The 22,273-nt window shown below is 44.3% G+C and overlaps 1 protein-coding gene across 1 annotated transcript in view; it reads right to left on the bottom strand.

Moving 5' to 3' along the window:
* Positions 1-13,116: 13,116 nt before the first annotated feature.
* The window catches only part of PIGA (phosphatidylinositol glycan anchor biosynthesis class A), a 36,739-nt gene continuing 27,582 nt past the window's right edge, over positions 13,117-22,273 (bottom strand). The window contains exons 3-6 of the mRNA XM_075333120.1: positions 22,034-22,166; positions 18,885-19,017; positions 17,595-17,801; positions 13,117-14,348 (exon numbers count right to left, since the gene is read on the bottom strand). Of these exons, the coding sequence (XP_075189235.1) occupies positions 14,052-14,348; positions 17,595-17,801; positions 18,885-19,017; positions 22,034-22,166 (770 nt within the window). The 3' untranslated portion in view covers positions 13,117-14,051. The remainder of the gene's footprint in view (positions 14,349-17,594; positions 17,802-18,884; positions 19,018-22,033; positions 22,167-22,273) is intronic.

Genomic DNA, 22,273 nt, shown 5'->3' on the forward strand with positions numbered 1-22,273 from the left:
GGGAACCTGTCACGTACAATATGTGTTCAGACCTATCAGCAGACGCATGTGTGCCCTAATTACACCTTCCTAACCATCCCTGTGTTGTAAAATTGTGTAATATGAAAGTAATAATAAATGATTATTACTTACATATTTCCTGTGTAAATAGCAGAGCTCATTGCCCCCATGGGCATCACATCGCCCTGTGGGCGTTTGCATACTTTCCATGGTATCAGGCCCCTGTGGGCGCGATACCATGGATTCACAAGTCCCCCGTCGCTGCTTCAGATCCCTGCACTTACCATTCCTGAAACCTTTTCCGGGTGTTCACTCGCCAGCTTCAGACACGCTCTGCGCATGATCAGACTGTTCTGATCATGCGCAGAGCGCGTCTGAAACTGACAACCTTCACCCAGAAATAGCTGCGGGAATGGTAAGTGCGCACGCGCGGGATTCTGAAGGAGCGACGGGGAACTTGTAAATCCATGGTATCACGCCCACAGGGATGTGATACCATGGAAAGTATGCAAGCGCCCACAGGGCGATGTGATACCCATGGGGCAATGAGCTCTGCTATTTACACAGGAAATATGTAAGTAATAAAACGTTTATTATTGTGACGCCCCTGGACTATCAGGTCGTCACAGTGTATTGCATAATCTTCCCTCCCGTGCAGTATCCACCTCCTTCTTAGTTATGGGTCCCCAACTATATGGTGTTGCTTACATCAGCTAATCAAAACCCTAGGTACACTCTGCACAACACCCACCAAACACACCAGTGGACAGCTTGAGTGGAATAGAGTCACCCACCCAGGGGGTTGGAGAGGGGAGGTCAGGAGGAGTGTCAGAAGAAGAGAGTTGGAGTTTGGAAGCAAAATGGAGAGGAGGTCAGGAGCAGGGCTCCTAGGAAGCTTTCTAGGTGGCAGATGGTGGTCTGGGCCTAGGGGAGCTGGACCCACGGTTGCAGGGGATTGTGGCAAGGGGCACGGGATTGTCGAGGACAGCCGGCGGCCTTGCACCATTACCGGGCTGGGATCAGAGCACGACGGGGTACGTGGATCTTAGGTCAGGGAGTAGCTTCAGGCAACCTGACAATTTACTCGATGAGAACGGAGCCTTCAAGATCCGCTCTCCACCCACTCCAAAATCGGGGTACTAGCGCAATGAGGGGGATAGGACTTTCCACTGAAATCAGTCCAGAAAATCACAAGCATGAACCCTGAGAGCTAGCTCCCACACTTAGCCATAGTGGGGAGCGGGACCCGGCAAGTTCCATACTACCGGGACCAACAGAGAAGTAAACTTAGTGCCAGGAGGCAGGTCACGGATCACCAGGCAGCACCATTGGGGACGGGACCCGAACTAAGCTCTCCTCAGCGGCAGCGGTATCCAGAACATTGGTTTATCCAGTTGTCGGTGTCAGCTTAATGGACTGAGTGAGTACGCAAGTGACCCCTTTGCACCTAACGGCACTTTTCCACCATCATCGATCCCTGGGGTATTCCCCCTACCCGTGGAGGGTCACAACATCTGGCTGCCTTCTTCCATCATCCCTGGGTACTCCCCAATTGCAGCGGTGGTACTCCAATTACCACATACCACGGGTGGCGTCACGAACTCCAATACATCCCTCTGTAAATACCCCATTCATTTCAGTGGCCGCACAGCCGCCAGGAACGGAGACGCCTCGAGCCACCGCGGATTCGAGCAGCTCGGCTGCTGGCACGGGGGCGGCACATTATTACTTTCATATTATACAATTTTACAACACAGGGATGGGTAGGGAGGTGTAATTAGGGCACACATGCGTCTGCTGATAGGTCAGAACGCATATTGTACGTGACAGGTTCTCTTTAAAGTGAACCTATCACCAGGATTTTCCTATATAAACTGAAGCCAGTGCTATACTGGCGCTATCATGCTGATTCTATACATACATTTAGTTGTCAGATTGGATGTATAGTTTTTGAAATACAGGCAAGTAAAGTTACAGAAATGTACAGCTTTTTGATTGGCAGCAGCTACCGAATAGCTAATATGTGGTTCGGGTGTTGCTATCTATCGGGCGGCACGGTGGCTCAGTGGTTAGCACTGCAGTCTTGCAGCGCTGGGGTCCTGGGTTCAAATCCCACCAAGGACACTATCTGCAAGGAGTTTGTATGTTCTCCCCGTGTTTGCGTGGGTTTCCTCCGGGTACTCCGGTTTCCTCCCACACTCCAAAGACATACAGATAGGGACTCTAGATTGTGAGCCCCAATGGGGACAGTGTTGCCAATGTATGTAAAGCGCTGTGGAATTAATAGCGCTATATAAATGAATAAAATTATTATTATTATTATTATTCCTGCCCCTGTCTGCTGCCTGGCCTCTGTAGATGTTATAAAAGGTTCTGTGGGGGTACACTCAAAAAAGGTTATGTGATGGCACTCTGGCAAAATTGCTGTGGGGTAATCTGAAAAAAGGTTCTGTGGTGGGTACTTTTAAAAGAAAAGAAAAGAAAAAAAAAAAAAGGTACTTTGAGGCCTTTCTGCATCAGGCTCTGTGGTGGTACTGTTAAAAAGGGGTTTTGTGAGGCACTCTGCATACAGCCAGTGTAATAATCTGCTGGGTACTTTCTCTATATACAGGTCGTGTAATACTGCACTTTTTTGGAGTACAAACAATGAGAGCATCGAATGAGGTACATGGCCATGGTGCTACTGCTGATGGTGTAGCTGTTCCAGGGAGAGGACGTGATCGACTTGTGCCTACTTCCGGCCTAAATAACACCCCTTCCTCTGCTGAAAGCAGGCGACAGGACATTCTGCATCATTTCTGCGTATGGTTAGGTCAAAAACAAGTAGAAGCGGTTTTAGATTGGATGGCTAAGCGTGCCTCCAGGTAATGTTTTTTCTTCCACGACGACTCCATCTGAAAGTGCAGAGTTTGCGCCTGTGGCCCATAGGCATCTGTCTTACATCTCACCCTTAGCAGATTAGACAAGTATTCTGAGCCCCAAGTTATGCAGCAGTCACTTCTGCTTATTGATGACTCTGCTGGCTGGGATACCATGGGCCATCCACCGGACTCTGCCCCAGAAGTGGCAGCGATTGAGTGTACTGATGCCCAACCATTTGTCCAGTTTGAGGAAGAGGATGTGGGAGGGCTAGTGCACACGGTCAGCTAATTTTTTTTTATTTACTTTATTTTTTAAACATGACAGGCCTGTTCTGACCAACAGATGACAACAAAAATGCCCCACAACAATACCACAAACAAGGGGAACACCAGGAACACAATAACGGGGGGGGGGGAGGGGGGGGGAGAGGGTCCTGGCGCTAATGAGAGGGTAGATGGGGCACCTCCTGCTTTTACCTGGTGCTGTACCCTGCACTCCTAGTCAGACGCTATACAGGCTCCAAATCTGTCGCCGAGCAGGAACCTGAAGCCCTGAAAAGACCCTTAGATAGTCCTGGCCAGTGAGTGGAAAGGAGAGGCTCACTAGACCCATTGCTGCCCTAATACAACAAGAGGGTAGGTGAGACAAACAGGGGAATAATAATCAAAATGGAGAAGATACGACTTTAGGACAAATCCACAGCAGCTCCTTCCACCAAGACAGCCAGAATACACATGGTTTTCTATAATCAGCAAAGATTGCTGGGAAACTCTGCTACTTAAACACAAAGGGGTGTGACACCATTTGAGAATGCGTCTAAGTGACCATGAACTACTTTTCATCCCACAGATTAAAGTTGCTAGAGGTATAAAAAAAAAAAAAAAAAAAAATGCAAACACACACACCTTTCCTTTCCATTAGCTTTTCATGCACAATGCCATGTGTGTGCTTTAAAAGCTATATGGTTTTAGTATCTATATAGACCACAAACATTGGCACACAGATTGTCGGAAATCAATAAACGGACCTTTTATATATACTTTTATTACATGGCTGATCTTACATAACAAAACATAAAAAAATAATGTATAAAACAATTTTAATGGAAAAAAAAAGTTAGGAAAGCATGTATCTGAATGGATCCACTTGAAACAAGAAGTGAACTTTTAGGCTAAGACTTTGCTGGGATCCTTAGGTGACATCAAGTACAAGATGTCCAAATTTGATTTTAAATAATTTGTACTGCACCCATACAACACGCTGACCAAAGTATATTAAAAGGAGTTTTCCACTACTAATGTGATCCCCTTTCATCTGTCCTAACTCTTCCTAACTAACACTTTCCCAATATACTTCTGCTACCTACCTGGCTACTGTAAGCGGATATCTCTGAGGCATGTATACATCTTTATTGAGGTTTTATTTTGATCCTTCTAGTCTGGACAACGAAATCTGACAAAATGAGCAGGTCACGTCACTGGTGGGTGCGGGACTGCCTCGGTGACAGCGGTCTGGGCATGAATACACAGATCAGACTTAACTCTCCTCTCAGCCCGCTTTACAAGAGATCAGCTTACAGGAGCAGAGTAGGTAAAAGAAGTATACTGCATTAGCAAAGTATTAGTACAAATTAAAAGGAGGTAACATTAGTAGTGGAAAACCTCTTTAAAAGCGCTAAAACATATGAGCGCTTATCCGCGTGGACAGGTCGTAATTGTAATAAGACGGCAGCAGGCACTACAATCATCCTGTTTGCAGACGAGTGCATGGTGCTGCCTACAGACACAGCGGCATGCACAATTTCATCTGAAGCCTCACTCCAACACAAAACCTGATATTAGACGGTAGACAGAGCCTCAAGCCAGATGACTAATGACGGGGAAAAAATATTTTTGTTCTAAAAATGTTCATATTTCAATAGGCAACTCTACATACTTTGCACTTGGATAAAATTGCATAGGATGCTAGTATAAAGGTCAAAATGTATGACTTTCTATAGCAAATAAGCAGAATAGATACATAATAACAAAGACTGACATTTTTTTGTCTATATATGAAATAAAAAAAATTCTTAAATTTAAATTAAGCACAAATATGTTTACTTGGTATTTACAGCATTTTTGCTTACAGTACGTGGACGGAGGTTTTGCACAGAAGGAAAAAAAAATATTCCCAAATACTTTCCTTTGTTAAAGCATGGTCACCCTGTGTTTGCTGTTTGTTTTAAAGCAGACAACCATAATTCACATGTCACAAGAAAAATACTTACAAGCTCAATAGTTTATGGGAAAATCACGGTTACGTTCTTAGGTTGTGTTCACATGGTGCGTTTTTAATTCAAATTAAAAGTTGCTTTTTACAGAACCAGCAAAAGCTGCCAGATTATGAAACCTCATGCACACATGGCTTTTTTTCTGACTGAACTGGAAAACTGATTTTTAAAACTGCAGCTGTCAATTCTTTCAGCATTTTTTCTCCCATACAAAGCAATAAGTGTAAACACGCTACCATCAGTTTTCCCAGCGTTTTTTGGTGAAAAATCCCGCAGGTGCAGGAGAATGCAAGTCCCATTTATTTTTGTGATTTTCGCACCTATAACCCATAGAGTCTTCTCCTGACTCGAAGTACAGTTTAATTAAATTAGAGATGCGTTAAAGTAAACAATGCCCTACCAATGTATAAAAAGTAAACAATGCCCTACCAACGTGTGAAAGTATACAATGCCTTGCTAAGGTGTTAGGTATTCAATGCGCTACCAATTCAACTTCCAGCTGTAGTTTTTACTTTTGTAATTGTTTATTTTTTCAGGAACTCATGTAACCTTAGTTCAGTGCTGCATTTCATACATGATTTATTTGTTCCAAAGCCACTATTTTTTTTTCAGACATAAAATTATTTCCCCTAAACAATTTGATCAAACTTCTCTTTTTAAAAAAATGTTTTATGGTTTCACATACATCTTGGTCCTAAAAGCCCCGTCACACACAGAGATAAATCTTTGGCAGATCTGTGGTTGCAGTGAAATCATGAACACATTGTTCCATTTGTACACAGCCACAAACCTGGCACTGATTGTCCACAATTTCACTGCAAACACAGATCTGCCGCCGATTTATCTCTGTGTGTGACAGGGCCTTCAGGCTATGTGCCCACGGGACTCTATCTGCGGATTTTTCTGCATCAAAATCCATAGCTTTCCCCCGGAATCCGCACCTTTTCATAGGTGTGGATTTGATGCGGATTTTGCGATCTTTTTTTTTTTTAATACAATTAAGGCTATGTGCCCACGCTGCGGATTTTGCGCGGATTTTGCCGCGGATTTACCGCGGATTTCCCGAAAATCTGCAGCAGCGGCACTTCCAAGCCATTTCAATGGCATTTTGGAAATGCTGTGTCCATGCTGCGGATTTTTCCGCTGCGGATTTGCCGCGGATTTTGATGCGGAAAAATCTGCAGCATGTCAATTATTTGTTGCGGATTTTGGTGCGGATTTTGGGTATAGAATGGGGGAAAGAAAAAAAAAGAAATCCGCATCAAAATCCGCGGCAAATCCGCGGGTGCGGATTTGCCGCGAATTTTCATGCAGAAAAATCCGCAGGTACATTCTACCGTGGACACATAGCCTTAATAGGCAAAATCTGCACGAAAATCCGCAACAATAATTGACATGCTGCAGATTTTTCCACACGAAAATCCGCACGATTTCCGCTGCGGAAAAATCCGCAGCGTGGGCACAGCATTTCCCAAATGCCATAGAAATGGCTGGGGAGTAGCTGTGCTGCAGATTTCTGGAAAATCCGCGGCAAAATCCGCACATTTTCCGCAGCGTGGGCACATAGCCTAAGACCTTGCATTGTTCATGCTTGCAAAGTGGAAGCAAAGCTGAATTTTGGGATCCTTAGGTGTACTTTGCACACTACGACATCGCAAGCCGATGCTTGCGATGCCGAGCGCGATAGTCCCTGCCCCCGTCGCACATATGATATTGTGTTATTGCTGCCGTAGCGAACATTATCGCTGCGGCAGCTTCACATGCACTCACCTGCCCTGCGACGTTGCTCTGGCTGGCGACCCGCCTCCTTACTAAGGGGGCAGGTCGTGCGGCGTCACAGCGACGTCACACGGCAGGCGGCCAATAGACGTGGAGGGGCGGAGATGAGCGGGACGTAAACAATCCCGCCCACCTCCTTCCTTCCGCATAGCCGGCGTGAGCCGCAAGACGCAGGTAGGAGATGTTCCTTGCTCCTGCGGCTTCACACACAGCGATGCGCCCAGAACTGCTCGCGGATCTGGGTGCATATTACCCCTGACAGGTTCCGTTTAAAAATGCAGTGAGATAAACGGCAACAAAAATGTATCAAAACATGCGTTTTGGCTGCAGCTTTTTTTTTTTTTTACTGCCAAGCGATCAAGATTTGGCTGCAGAAAATAAAACAGCAAAAAAACAAAAACATGTGAACTTAGCCTTACAGCATCTCACATCACGTACAGAAGTGCTTTTCAGTAATGCCCAGTTCAGCCTGATTAAAGGGCATCTGTCACTAGGTTTTTGTCATCTATCCTGAGAGTGGTATACCATAGGAGCAGAGATCCTGATTCCAGCAGTGTCACTTACTGAGCTGTTTAGTGTAGTTTTGATAAAATCACTGATTAATCAGCAGGAGATTATCATTACAGGACTACTTGGTAGACCAGCATATTCATGAGATCTGTATAACTGCTAGATCTCCAGTAGAGAAATCATTGGATTTATCAAAATGGCAGCAAACAGCTCAGTAATTGACACATCGCTGGAATTAGGGTCTCTGTCTCTACATTATGTTGCAAAAACTTGGTGACAAATTCCCTTTATATAGATTTTCCGTCCATGACAGAAAGGAAATGCTCTGCCTCAAGTTTCAGCATCGATATCCAATGAAAACAGGTCTAATTTTATTAATCCTCTTTTTGTCCATAACTTGAGGTTACATAAAAGTTAAGGGCATTTCAGATGGAACATTGGCATCAGTAGTGGTCCCTGCCATAGCGAATGGTTGGCCCTCAGTATTATCCAACATGTTGCATATACCGTTGAGAATTAATCAGTAGTTTTCAGACAGGTCATTAAAAAAAATTAAAATTTAAGACATTTTTTTTCCAATATGGACAACTATTTTCAAGAAAGGTAATTGTTTCATTTGATCACAATACATATCTCAGATCTGTTAAAGAAGCTTCACAGCTCACTATGTTAATAAATACTTGTAATAATAAATTCCGTAGCCCCTGAATTGTGTTGTTCCTCTGGTATTCCTCCTGGAAATCTATGAAAAAATTGATAATTGGCTGCTTTTCCACTTTTCAGCACTATGTTGTACCACGCCTGCTGCACTGTCAGCACTACATGGACAATATCGAACTGCCTAGGGACACATCTAATTAACAAGGAACTAGTCACAGTCATTTTTTTTATAGGAGGTGCTGCTGATAAGTCTTTGGCTTTACCCAGAAAGAAACGAGATAGGATGATGAAACTTTACATTTATTCCACATACTCTCCACTGAAGTCATCTCACTTCTAACATCGGTATTCCAAGTTCTGTAAGCCTAGCAAGAAGAATAATTTCGGTTGTGCCTCAAACCAGGCATCTGTAGCAGCCATGGGATCAAAAATGGTGTGAAATTTGGTACTCGAGATGTTTCTTCAGGTTTGGAAACAGATGATAGTCGGAGGGAGCTAGATCTGGTGAATAAGGTGGGTGGTCACCAGCTGGAAGCCCCGCTCTGCCAGTTTTGCTGTGGTTGCTTGTGCAGTGTGAGCGGAGGCATTGTCTTGTGGGAACAAGATTCCTATGGACATCTTGCCGCGCCTTTTGGTCTTCACAGTTGCCTTCAAATCGGTCCAAAAGTTCAATGTAATATCTTGCACTGATGGTGGAACCCTTTTGAAGGTAGTCCACTAGCAGCATGCCCTCCTTATCCCAGAACACAGACACCATAACCTTAGTGGCTGATTTTTACACCCTGAACTTCTTTGAATGAGGAGAACCACTGTGCCTCCACTGTTGACTGCTCGCATGCTTCTCTTATTTATTGTCAAACATTTGTGGACCCACTTTGCAGATCGCTTTCTCATGTCCAAATGTTCATGGATAATGACACAAACGCGTTCATGGGAACTCCCCATGATGTCTGCTATTGCTTTAGCTGAAATTCGTGGATTCTCCAGTATGAGGTTGTGCACAGCATCGACGATCTCCGGAATAACAACCACTCTCAGTCGTCCAGGACGTTCCTCATCATTGGTGCTAAAGTGGAACGTTTTAAATTTGGCAACCCAGTTCTTAACTGTGGAATATGAAGGGCAGTGATCCCCCAATGTCTGCGATATATCACCATGAATATCCTTTGCAGACTTTCCTTTCAGAGACAAGAATTTTATCCCTCCTCTGCTCTCAGTTGCTGGGAATATCACATTAGACTCCGCCATTTTGTTTTCCCGCGTGCATAAAATACTGTTGCCATAAGCAACAAACACAAAACTTTGAAAACATATATTAGACACACAAGGCTTTCATGTGATGTAGCCTTCGTTACCATAGAAACAAAAAAAGATCACAAAGCCAAAGACTTAGCAGCAGCCTGTATAATTCCAGGAAGATTACCATAGGAACCGCACAAAGCATACAAGAAGAAGAAAAGAAAAAAAAAAAGATAAAATAATACTATGTATAATAAGAAAAATCTTTAGTGGTGTTACAGTGCAGCAATTGGAATAAAAAATCAATTTACTAAAACTATATAGTATTTTTATATCACCACAGTCCGATTGTAAAATCAATGACTAAATACAGACGTAGATTCCATTTATTAATAAATATGTAGATTCTGATTATATCTAGAATAGATCTCATCAAGATTGAAACAGTGTAAAAAGTAATAGAATACACATACAGCGTGTATACATGTATACTTCTCTGTGTAGAGACATGGCTTTCATCACATCAGTGATCCCCGGTACGATCAGTACATGAGAACATAGTAACACTATACGATATTTGGTTACAGGAATAATGTATATGATAGGAGTGTAGGAAGCATGGACCCTTACTAGACCTCCATAATCTGTCATTATGCTTAATATGTAGCTCGTCATCTCAGCCAGGGCGACTCAGTGCAACAAGGGCGCCAGTCACCTACATAACCCAGAGGAGCCCACAGTCTGACATCACTGCGGTGGGCACTTACTGTGGCGCGGCCACTCTAGATGATGCCACGGACAGGACTGGTACTGTCAGAAGCAATTAAAGACATTTTTATAACTCATAGTAGGGTTTACGGCTCCCATCAAAGTCATCATATGGTTGTCTGACCGTATCCTACATCTTATACTGTACATGCATGAATAGGCGTGTGTGAATACAGCCCATCATATGGATTTAAAGGGGCTGTTTGGTAATTCATAGTGGATTTTTTTTTAATTTTTACCTAGAGAGTTTTTCCTCAATGCACTTGAATACAGATTATTAAAACCACCAGTATTTGGTACCATATTTGTGGTACAGAGTCTGTAGCACCGAACCATAAGAAATTTGCAGTCAATTCAGGTTAACCCTATTAAGAAAATCTTCTCCATCAATGATGGAGCCTCTCGGCAATCAGCTGTATGGGCACGTGTGTGTGCAATGGGAAACATGTGGAAGATTATTACCTGACTGGCATTATTTATTTTTTTTAACTGCTTAAAAATGTGAGCTGCATAAAGAGACACAGCCATATAAATGCTTCCCCTTACCAGGCCATTTACCATCATTGTCCGTAGATGATCAATAGTGAAAGATGTGCAACCCTTCCAATACAGTTCATCTCTATGCAGGGTCCACTACTTGTATTGGCTCACATAGTTATACAACATACAGACCAAATCCCTAAGTGCAAAAGTGGCCTGAGGCCTCATTCAGATGTCCAGTTTGCAGTTAGAAATACCCAAATATAAGCAGCAAATAAGTTACGTCATATGCGACTCACAACGAAGTTGATGGCAAGTGTGTCGCATGCTACATGTGACGAGATCCAACGCATTTGAAAACATTGGAGACTGTCCCAGAATGTCGCAGGTCACGACGGGATACCATAATAAATCATTAAAAGGAACCTGTTACCACTTTTTTGCCCTATAAGCTGCGGCCACCACCACCGGGCTCTTATATACAGCATTCTAACATACATATATATATGTATGTAAGAGCCCAGGCTGCTGTGAGAACATAAACACTTTAGAATACTTACAGTCATATGAAAAAGTTTGGGCACCCCTATTAATGTTAACCTTTTTTCTTTATAACAATTTGGGTTTTTGCAACAGCTATTTCAGTGTCATATATCTAATAACTGATGGACTGAGTAATATTTCTGGATTGAAATGAGGTTTATTGTACTAACAGAAAATGTGCAATCCGCATTTAAACAAAATTTGATCGGTGCAAAAGTATGGGCACCTCAACATAAAGTGACATTAATATTTTATAGATGCTCCTTTTGCAAAAATAACAGCCTCTAGTCGCTTCCTGTAGCTTTTAATGAGTTCCTGGATCCTGGATGAAGGTATATTTGACCATTCCTGTTTACAAAACAATTCCAGTTCAGTTAAGTTTGATGGTCGCCGAGCATGGACAGCCCGCTTCACATCATCCCACAGATTTTCAATGATATTCAGGTCTGGGGACTGGGATGGCCATTCCAGAACATCGTAATTGTTCCTCTGCATGAATGCCTGAGTAGATTTGGAGCCGTGTTTTGGATCATTGTCTTGCTGAAATATCCATTCCCTGCGTAACTGCAACTTCGTCACTGATTCTTGCACATTATTGTCAAGAATCTGCTGATACTGAGTTGAATCCATGCGACCCTCAAATTTAACAAGATTCCCGGTGCCAGCATTGGCCACACAGCCCCAAAGCATGATGGAACCTCCACCAAATTTTACTGTGTGTAGCAAGTGCTTTTCTTGGAATGCTGTGTTTTTTGCCTCCATGCATAACGCCTTTTTGTATGACCAAACAACTCAATCTTTGTTTAATCAGTCCACAGGACCTTCTTCCAAAATGTAACTGGCTTATCCAAATGTGCTTTTGCAGACCTCAGGTGACTCTGTTTGTGGCGTGCTTGCAGAAACGGCTTCTTTCGCATCACTCTCCCATACAGCTTCTCCTTGTGCAACGTGCGCTGTATTGTTGACCGATGCACATTGACACCATCTGCACCAAGATGATGCTGCAGGTCTTTGGAGGTGGTCTGTGGATTGTCCTTGACTGTTCTCACCATTCTTCTTCTCTGCCTTTCTGATATTTTTCTTGGCCTGCCACTTCTGGGCTTAACAAGAACTGTACCTGTGTTCTTCCATTTCCTTACTATGTTCCTCACAGTGGAAACTGACAGTTTAAATCTCTGAGACAACTTTTTGTATCCTTCCCCTGAACAACTATGTCGAATAATCTTTGTTTTCAGATCATTTGAGAGTTGTTTTGAGGAGCCCATGATGCCACTCTTCATAGGAGATTCCAATAGGAGAACAACTTGCAAGTGGCCACCTTAAATACCTTTTCTCATGATTGGATACACCTGCCTATGAAGTTCAAAGCTCAATGAGGTTACAAAACCAATTTAGTGCTTTAGTAAGGCAGTAAAAAGTAGTTAGGAGTGTTCAAATCAAGAAATTGATAAGGGTGCCCATACTTTTGCACCGGTCAAATTTTGTTTAAATGCGGATTGTACATTTTCTGTTAGTACAATAAACCTCATTTCAATCCAGAAATATTACTCAGTCCATCAGTTATTAGATATATGAAACTGAAATAGCTGTTGCAAAAACCCAAATTGTTATAAAGAAAAAAGGTTAACATTAATAGGGGTGCCCAAACTTTTTCATATGACTGTGTATATACAGCATGTTAGTGTTATAATGTCTGTATATCAGAGCCCGATGGTGGTGGCCGCAGTTTATACGCCAAAAAAGTGGTGACAGGTTTACTTTAAAGGGGTTGTCTACTACTAAGACAATAGGACAACCCTTTTCGATTCCAGATGTTTACCCCCAGGTAAAATAATGAGCCTTATACTCCCCTCCTGTACCAGCGCCGTTCCAATGGTGTCCAAAATCGTGGTGTCAGGGCTCATGTGGGGCTGTGACGTCATATGAACCGCACATCCAATCAGTGCCAGCTTCCTTCTCTCTGCCTTTGGGCCAAATGAGTTAATCAACAGGAAGTGAGTGCTGCGGCTGTGCTCACTTCCTGTTGATTGCTCGCTTGGTCCAAAGGCAGAGAGAAGGAAGCTGGCACTGATTGGACGCGTCGTCACAGCCCCACATGAGCCCCGACACCATGATCCTGGACCATTAGTAAAGCCTTTATTATTTTACCTGGGGGAAACATGAGGAATCAGAAGGGGTTGTCCTATTGTCGTAGTAGTAAACAACCCCTTTAAGTCCTATGTTGCAATGGGTCACTGCGATTTCAATGGCGCAGTGTAGCCCTCATCAGGGTTTGGGTTTTTTTTTTTACATGATTGGGACAAAATTACTGCAGATTTATTATAATAATTCCCCATTTATCATTTTCTCTGTGACAGTCACAAAATTAGTAGCAAAGCGTATATGCGCTTATTGTGACACTTTTCTAAAAGACTTTATAATATTAGAAGACTTGTGTTATGTCAGAAATTAAAGCCAGCTTGCAGCGGGCATAGAGTTAGTGGTCGAGCACACACAGGGCTCGCGGGAGTAAGGAGCTGCAGTGGTATAGATGCTTGTTAATAAATCTGACGCACCAAACTCTAAAGGGCTTCTCATTTACGGTTCCTTTGGAGGCCATGACCAAATCCAGGTTTTCAGGGGTTCAGACAGAACCTCTAACGCAGTCACAAATGTTTGGCCGAAACGTAACGTAAAAACAGAATTTACGGCCTTCTTCCCCCACAATTTTCGTACACAGCCCTTTATAAGTCCCTCCATACAATAGTGCAAATGATGTATAAGACATTTGGGAGGAGGAAGCAGCACAGATATATCACCTTGGAGTGTTTACTGAGGTTCACAATGGAGGAATAGACATGAACATTAATTAGAAAACTGTAGGCAGCATGGATTCTTAGAAAAATACTTCAGAGGCCGAAAGGCTGCAATTCATGTAATAAAAGCAGAGTAATTCCCCTCATCTGCCGGGAGCCCCCCCGAGACGATCCGAGCTTTCCACTAGGTCAGTGGTGATTTTCTTCAGTTTTCTTCTTGCACAGTTTTCTTGTGACCAAGCCGCTTTACTGCCTGTAGCATCAACGGCGATGTCAATCAAATAGTCCGGGGTCGTCCATTGTAGGAAAACGAGAAATAGGAAACTAATTACTGCTAAGAGGGCAAATATTGTGCCGGTGACAACACCACAGTGGTTTACCAGCCGCTCCAGCCGCTCATTCATTGGTAAAACCGTCTCTTCAGCCACGCGATCATACACCTGGGGAAAGAGAGCAGTCGTGTGTAACCACTGATAAAGGAGTGTGCAGACAAGGAACCACGTCCCAATACATACTATCCGCCATACAGTACCGGGCAAAAATCACCCCACAGTAAATATACTTCTCACCAATCTATAGGGGGCCCCATCAATGTTGTGAAGAGAGTCTCGATCCCATTTCTCCTCAGTGGAGTAAGCAAAGAGTGAAGCAGTACGGTCACACAGGACCGTCGCCCCTCCAGTGTGTGGGAGATGGACCGAGCTAGCATGGCACTCGGCAATGTCCGATAGACAATGATGGAGCAGAAGCAGACATGCAGCCCGGTGCCATCGCAACCCCACGGAGGAGGAACGGGGATCATCATCAGTGCTGGGTCCAGCGGTGACGCTCCTGTCATCAAATACCACTCATCAGTTCTGTGGATACTATACAAATATCAGCGCACGGAGCGTGGAAAGGCAGAGGTGCACATCAAAATAGGCATTGTGAACTGAATTACTGCTAAACAGACTATACATATAAAATGGAGGTAAATGCTCCTTTCATCTGTCTGTTTTTAATTAGAGCTGGATACTACCTGCCCTTTAAAAGGAAATCTGTCAGCAGGTTTTTGTTACCTCATCTGACAGCGACATAATGAAGGCGATTCTGAATCCAACAGTGTATCACATACATTACTGGCTGCAGCCACTCACATAATGAAAGAATGGAGTTTAAAGCCCAGGGAGCAGTCCCACACACACCAGGCTCTCAATAGAGATTGTGCATTGATAGGTGTCAATCACAGCAGAGGGTGTGCCGGACTGCCCTGCATGTGCGTTTCTAGGCCTGTAATATTATTTACAAGGTAATAAAGCCTTTAGTTTAAGTAAACAACACAAACATAAGTAAAAGAGGCATAGTTGGCGTTTTTTTTGCAACCCCTGTCATACAGTCCTCAGGTTACATAGCAAAAACCTGCTGACAGATTCCCTTTAAAGGTAACCTGTCAGGTAATTTGTGTGTTCTAACCTAGTAGCAGGGTAATGTGTGGCCTAGTAACCCCTTCCTATCCATCCCTGTGTTGTAATATTGTGTAATGTGAATGTATAAAAATATGTTTTATTACTTACGTGTACCCTATGTAAATGATCAGAGGGGTCTAGCCCCATGTTGCATGTTTTCCATGGTATCATGCTCCTGTGGGCGTGATACCATGGATTTACATGAGCGACGTACCATCGCTCCTTGAGATCCCGCGCGTGCGCACTTACCATTCCCGCAGCTTTGTTATCAGGGTGCTCACTTCTTGGCTTCAGACGCGCTCCATGCATGCTCAGAAGACGCCTGCGGTTCCGGTCATGCGCAGAGCGCATCTGAAGACAAAAGGCAAGCATCCGGATAACAAGGTTATGGGAATGGTAAGTGCGCACACGTGGGATCTCAAGGAGCGATGGGAACCTCGCTCAAGTAAATCCATGGTATCACACTCACAGGAGCGTGATACCACGGAAAACATGCAACATGGGGCCAGAGCCCCTGCTCATTTACATAGGGTACATGTAAGTAATAAAACATATTTTCATACATTCACATTACACAATATTACAACACAGGGATGGGTAGGAAGGGGTTACTAGGCCACACATCACCCTGCTACTTGGTTAGAACACAAATTACCTGACAGACTCCCTTTAAAAGGGAACCCGTCACCACTTTTTTTGGCTATAAGCTGCGGCCACCACCACCGGGCTCTTACAGTATATACAGCATTCTAACATGCTGTATATAAGAGCCCAGGCCGCTGGGAGAACATAAAAAAATCCAACTTTATAATACTTACCTAGGAGGTGGCGCTGCGGTGGAATTGGGTCACGGAGGAGTCTCCGTTCTCCGGTGCCGCCTCTTTCGGCCATCTTCGTCCTCTTTCTGAAGCCTGTGTGCATGACGCGTCTACGTCATACACCCTCGCCGGTCCTGCGCAGGCGCACTACAATACTTTGATCTGCCCTGCTCAGGACCTGAATGCCGACGAGTGTGGATGACATCGGACCCGTCATGCACCACGGCTTCAGAAGAAGGAGGACGAAAATGGCCGAAAGAGGCGGCGCCGGCACCGGAGAACGGAGACGCCTCCGTGACCCAATTCCACTGCAGCGCGACCGTTAGGTGAGTATTATGAAGTGTTTTTTTTATGTTCTCACAGCGGCCTGGGCTCTTATACACAGCATGTTAGAAAGCTGTATATAAGAGCCCTGTGGTGGTGGCCGCAGCTTACAGCCAAAAAAGTGGTGACAGGTTCCCTTTAAGCTTTTAAGACCTAAAGAAGGACAGAAGAGGTAAGGGGTACTTTGCACACTACGACATCGCAAGCCGATGCTTGCGATGCCGAGTGAGATAGTCCCTGCCCCCGTCGCAGCAGCGATATCTTGTGATAGCTGCCGTAGCGAACATTATCGCTACGGCAGCTTCACATGCACTTACCTGCCCTGCGACGTCGCTCTGGCTGGTGATCCGTCTCCTTCCTAAGGGGGCGGGTCGTGCGGCGTCACAGTGACATCACACGGCAGGCGGCCAATAGAAGCGGTGGGGCGGAGATGAGCGGGACGTAAACATCCCGCCCACCTCCGTCCTTCTGCATAGCCAGCATGAGCCGCGGTGACGCAGTTAGATGTTCCTCACTCCTGCGGCTTCTCACACAGCGATGTGTGCTGCCGCAGGAACGAGGAACAACATCGTACCGTCGCTGCAGCGAAATTATGGAAATGTCGGACACTACACCGATGATACGATTACGACGCTTTTGCGTTCGTTAATCATATCAAAAAGGATTTACACACTACGATATCGACAGTGACGCCGCATGTGCGTCACTTTCGATTTGACCCCACTGACATCGCAGCTGCGATGTCGTAGTGTGCTAAGTACCCCTAAATCTGTAGGTAGGATCACATCAAACAATTTTACAGGTATAGTCTATACAGTAGTAAGACAGTTATAGAGTCATGTATTCAATGTTCACGTACACCTCATACACTGCGGAGCCCTCAGAAGGCAATGCAGTCACAGTAACCTGCACCCATATGCTTCACTTTGACAGGAGAAGCTTGTTCATTTCTTGCTAATCTGTGGATAGGTGAGAAATGTCTATTATGAAGTTAATCTTTTGTTGGTTATTTTAACAAAAAAAAAGGCCTAAAAAAATAACAGTGCTGGAAATAAAGTGTAAACAATTAGCCGAGACAGCCACTTTAATCGTGCCTTACCTTTTCAGTTCTCTCCGCCACATTCCTCCATGTATAAAATGTTTTAATGGCATTGTGAATGGCTTCAGTGCTTGGTAATCGTCCCGTCCGTAACTCATCTATAGCCTTCTCCAGACCAGAGCACAAAGACTTCACAGAGGGTTCACGCAGGATGATGAAATTGTCCGGCAGAACCTCGGGGATCCCTCCCACTCTAGTGGTCACCACCTGTAATAGGAACCAGAAGGAAAGATTAGTGTCTCATAACCAGGAAAGGAAATATGGGCTGAGTATAGCCAGCTCCCCCACGCAGGTCATACCCAACGGAGCGTGGCTACAGCCATCCTCAACCTCTTGAGAAAATAAGCGAAAAAAGCAGGTTTACTTCAATTGGGGTATAAAAGGAAAGCAGCGGTCAGGTAGTCTTACCAGGAGCATCTCCCCCGAAAGAAACAACTCTGATGTAAGAATTTACTAGTTTGGATCAATACTGATGCACTGACACTAATGCATTACGTTGTACAGTTTTGCTTAGATGGCACAATCTGCCTAATAACCTACTGTACGTGGCAGACTCTGAGGCCACGGTGAGGCCCCCCAGTGCCATGACATCCTTGTGGGACCACGGGACCCTCTTAGATGCAAAGAATGCAATTGGCCATTGCATCTAAGCAGTTAGTAGACCATGATTGGAGCTAACCATAATCCCAGCAGTCCAAGTGTCTAGTAACACCTGAGCTCCATCTCGAACATCCACTACACAACACCCTATACCCAGGGCTTGTGCTACAGCACTGTAAAAACAAGACTCCGTCCCTTTAACAGCCACTGTATAGATGTATACTAGCAGTCATTAAGAAGTTAAATCTTTGGGGAAGAACTTCTGGTGGATAATGGATTGTTCTGATAAGAGAATCCATAGGACAAAATGCAGATAAACTAATGTTGCTAATTGAGTAATATAATCTCTGCTCTGTTACATCTTCACTTTATATGTGATACTACAAGACGTGTACGAATATATAATGGGTACAATTAGAATAAGGGGTTCCTTGTACCCCAGCCCTGCAAACATCCTACAACACACGGCACCCCGACATCTCTCATTAGTAGGCCTCAGAAATGTCCCTACTTTGGTCCCGACGAGTGTAAGGTGTGTGGTACTACTAATCAGCGGAGGTTCATAGTACCCATGTCCGTCAGCTACAGACTACTGATGTGGCCACTGGATCAGGGTCCTGCAAATCCTTTAGATGGGCGCTAATAACGGCAAACAGCATGTAAAATAGTGAAACCATCCAGAACAAGTACCTGTAACCCACAGCTAGCTGCCTCCACAATCGCCATGCAGAAAGCCTCCGTCAGGGACGTGTTCAGGAATATCTCTCCTTTAACAAGGACGTCCCTCACCTGGTGATGTTCAAGAGCTCCTAAGAGACGGACTCTGAAGAAACGAAAAAAATATGAATTTATATGACCATTAAATTAGGTTTACTTTACTATTTCAGAACATCTTAAACTGGAATGTGAATAAAAAGCACATTCACATTATAGTTTTGAAAGGAAGAGTTCAGCGAGGTCATTGAGTGAAAGGGTAGGTAGCCGTCAGGCCATGTCCCCCTATGTACAGCGGACATTAACCCAGCTACAAGGGAACACTCCATTAAAGTCTGACTTATTTCTTCAATATTTAAAACATGGTATCTAGAGAGCTGTCACGTGTACTGTATGCGCAACATGTTTAGACGGGGATGATCACTTAGAAAAGGTTGATAGAAATGTATGCATTGCAGCCTACACACACTCCTAGATAACAGTGCCCCTAGTATCACACATCACATGGTACAGACCCCCCGAGCATCACATGTTGTATAGTGTGCACCAATATGTATGGTGTCACGAAGCCCAAATGTCACAAATTCAATGGTGTGATGAAGTCTGTATGTCACAGATCCCATATGTCACAGATCCCATATGTCACAGATCCCATGGTGTGACAAAGCTCATGACACAGATCCCATAGCGTGATGAAGCCCATATGTCACAGATCCCATGGTGTGAAAAGTAGGTACAATATCACTAATTGCATGTTGTGAACAAGTGTGATCCAGCCTGTATCTACGCACTTCTGTGTCCCAACTATTGTAACTAAACCAAACTATTTGCAGACTGCAGTTGCAAATATCCGAAGTCTGTTCTATAATAAAGATGAGATGATACAAAAAAAAAAAAAAAGATCAATAATATGTTACGAGAGTCCAAGTTTTGCTTCAGAGTCCCATAGGCTGGCAGTTAAATGGGTGTACCTTTGGTAATTATTAACCATTGTGTAGTGAAAGCTGCACATTTAATACTTTGTTGCAAAGGGTGAAATATGCACTGACAAATGCAGAATAAATGGACACAACGCAGATCTCCACGCTGCAGCTTTTGGCAGTTTATGCTGCCGTTTTAATTTTATTTTAGCGTGCATGAAATTTCTTACAAGATCACGCTTTGTGCTGTCACTGTAAAACTTAGCCTAAGAGCCAGATCTGGTAGATGTCACAGCAGTTACTGAGGGTGGAGGCTCCGGACTAGTCATACAGATGGTAGATGTTTACCTGAGAGGTTTCTTTAGCGTTACAGGGAGATTTCTATTCTTATAACTTGGATGTAGAGTGAATCTTAGGTCACCATCAGACAGAAGGGACATACAACGTCCTGCATCGCTCCATATACTACACAGGACGGCAGGCTGGGCAGTCACATGTGATACGCTACTGTCTCCAGGCTGATCGCCTCTGAAAGCTGTTTCGCATTATGTTGTTTTCTCTCAGACTCTCTATAAAGAGCAGAGAACAGATCGTGACGTTCTATAAATTCTCCATCTGTTGGACCCGGATCTTGGATGCAGCAGACGGCCTCCAAATCATCATGTTATAGCAGTAGCTACTGTAGAAACATGGCTCAAATGTTTAAAGAAAAACTAAAAGTTTGGTTGTATGAAAAAGGCAGAAGATATGGTGAGCCCCATATTTGCAACATTTCAAAGTGGGTGAAATTTGGAGGGAGGGGTGCGGCTCCAATACATTAGGTTGGAAGTCAGAAAATGTTGGGAAAAAAGCGATGCAGATCAGCACCTGTTAGAATGGAGCACAAATCCCACGCAACCGCTGCTCCGTCCACTCCGCGTGGGGCTGCGGAGCTCTGTGCTTGTTCAATCAGTCCTGTAGAGGATGACTATTAAAGCACAGTCGGGCATCCCACCTGCCGCACCATTTTGTAATCTAATATATAAAGCTGAGTGTACGTATGTGTGCGTGTATGCAAGTATGTGTGTGTATGTCCGCTAAAGGAATTCGCACTGTCGCATTTACAATCACGAAATTTTGCACAGACGCCTCATGTGACCCAGGGAACGTCGTAGACTATGTTTTGACAGCAAAATTGAATCCCGCACTTTACAGTTAATCTTCAAAACACATGCCTCAATTAAAGTAAATGGAGCCTGGAACTACTGGTTTTAATAGCGGCTGTGATTGGTTGCTATAGGAACAAAAGTCCTTGTTAGTATAAGAAGCAAGGTGTGTGTGTGTGTGTGTGTGTGTGTGTGTGTGTGTGCGTGCGTGCGTGCACTAAGGGAATCCGCACCATCTACATTTACAATCACGAAATTTTGCAGACACCCCATGTGATTCAGGGAACATCATAGACTATGTTTTGACGGGAAAATTTAACCCTGCGCTTTACAGTTACTCCCCAAAAACCTGCCTCCATTAAAGTCAATGGAGCTGTGAGCTAAAGGTTATTAATAGGAGGTGTGGTTGGTTGCTTTAGGAACAAAGGACATTCTTAGTATAAGAAGCTTATGTGTGAGGTAATAGGTCGGTGGAGAGATGGATAGAAACAGACGGGGAAAGAGACCGACAGAGGCACAGAGACCGACAGAGGCACAGAGACCGACAGAGGCACAGAGACCGACAGAGGCACAGAGACCGACAGAGGCACAGAGACCGACAGAGGCACAGAGACCGACAGAGGCACAGAGACCGACAGAGGCACAGAGACCGACAGACGCACAGAGACCGACAGACGCACAGAGACCGACAGACGCACAGAGACCGACAGACGCACAGAGACCGACAGACGCACAGAGACCGACAGACGCACAGAGACCGACAGACGCACAGAGACCGACAGACGCACAGAGACCGACAGACGCACAGAGACCGACAGACGCACAGAGACCGACAGACGCACAGAGACCGACAGACGCACAGAGACCGACAGAGAGACAGTTACTATACCGGGCAACGCCCGGGGAACTACAGCTAGTGAGGATGTAAATTCCTTGTTCTGATGATGGGCGCAGATCCCAGTGGTGAGACACTCCCCAATCAACAAGTTATCTCTACCCCACTTACAGAGAAAGCATAACTTGTTTAAAACAGACATCCCCTTTATGCTGTTTGCATTACCTGTCATGGAGCTGGTATCTTTCCCTTACTTCTTCTAAAATAATTCTCTTGGGTCCTTCACCTCCGATAAGAAAGTGCACTTCAGGGTATTTCTCACACATTTCAGGAATGATACCACCGAGCAAATCCACACCTTAGAATAAAAAAGAATCGATAAATACATGTGGGAAAAGTCTACGACAAATTACATTGATGGGAATGTGAATGGGAACGAGATCAGCAGGATGTAATTCAGCTTAG

The sequence above is a fragment of the Anomaloglossus baeobatrachus genome, chromosome 2 (assembly GCF_048569485.1).
Source record: "Anomaloglossus baeobatrachus isolate aAnoBae1 chromosome 2, aAnoBae1.hap1, whole genome shotgun sequence".
NCBI lineage: Eukaryota > Metazoa > Chordata > Amphibia > Anura > Aromobatidae > Anomaloglossus > Anomaloglossus baeobatrachus.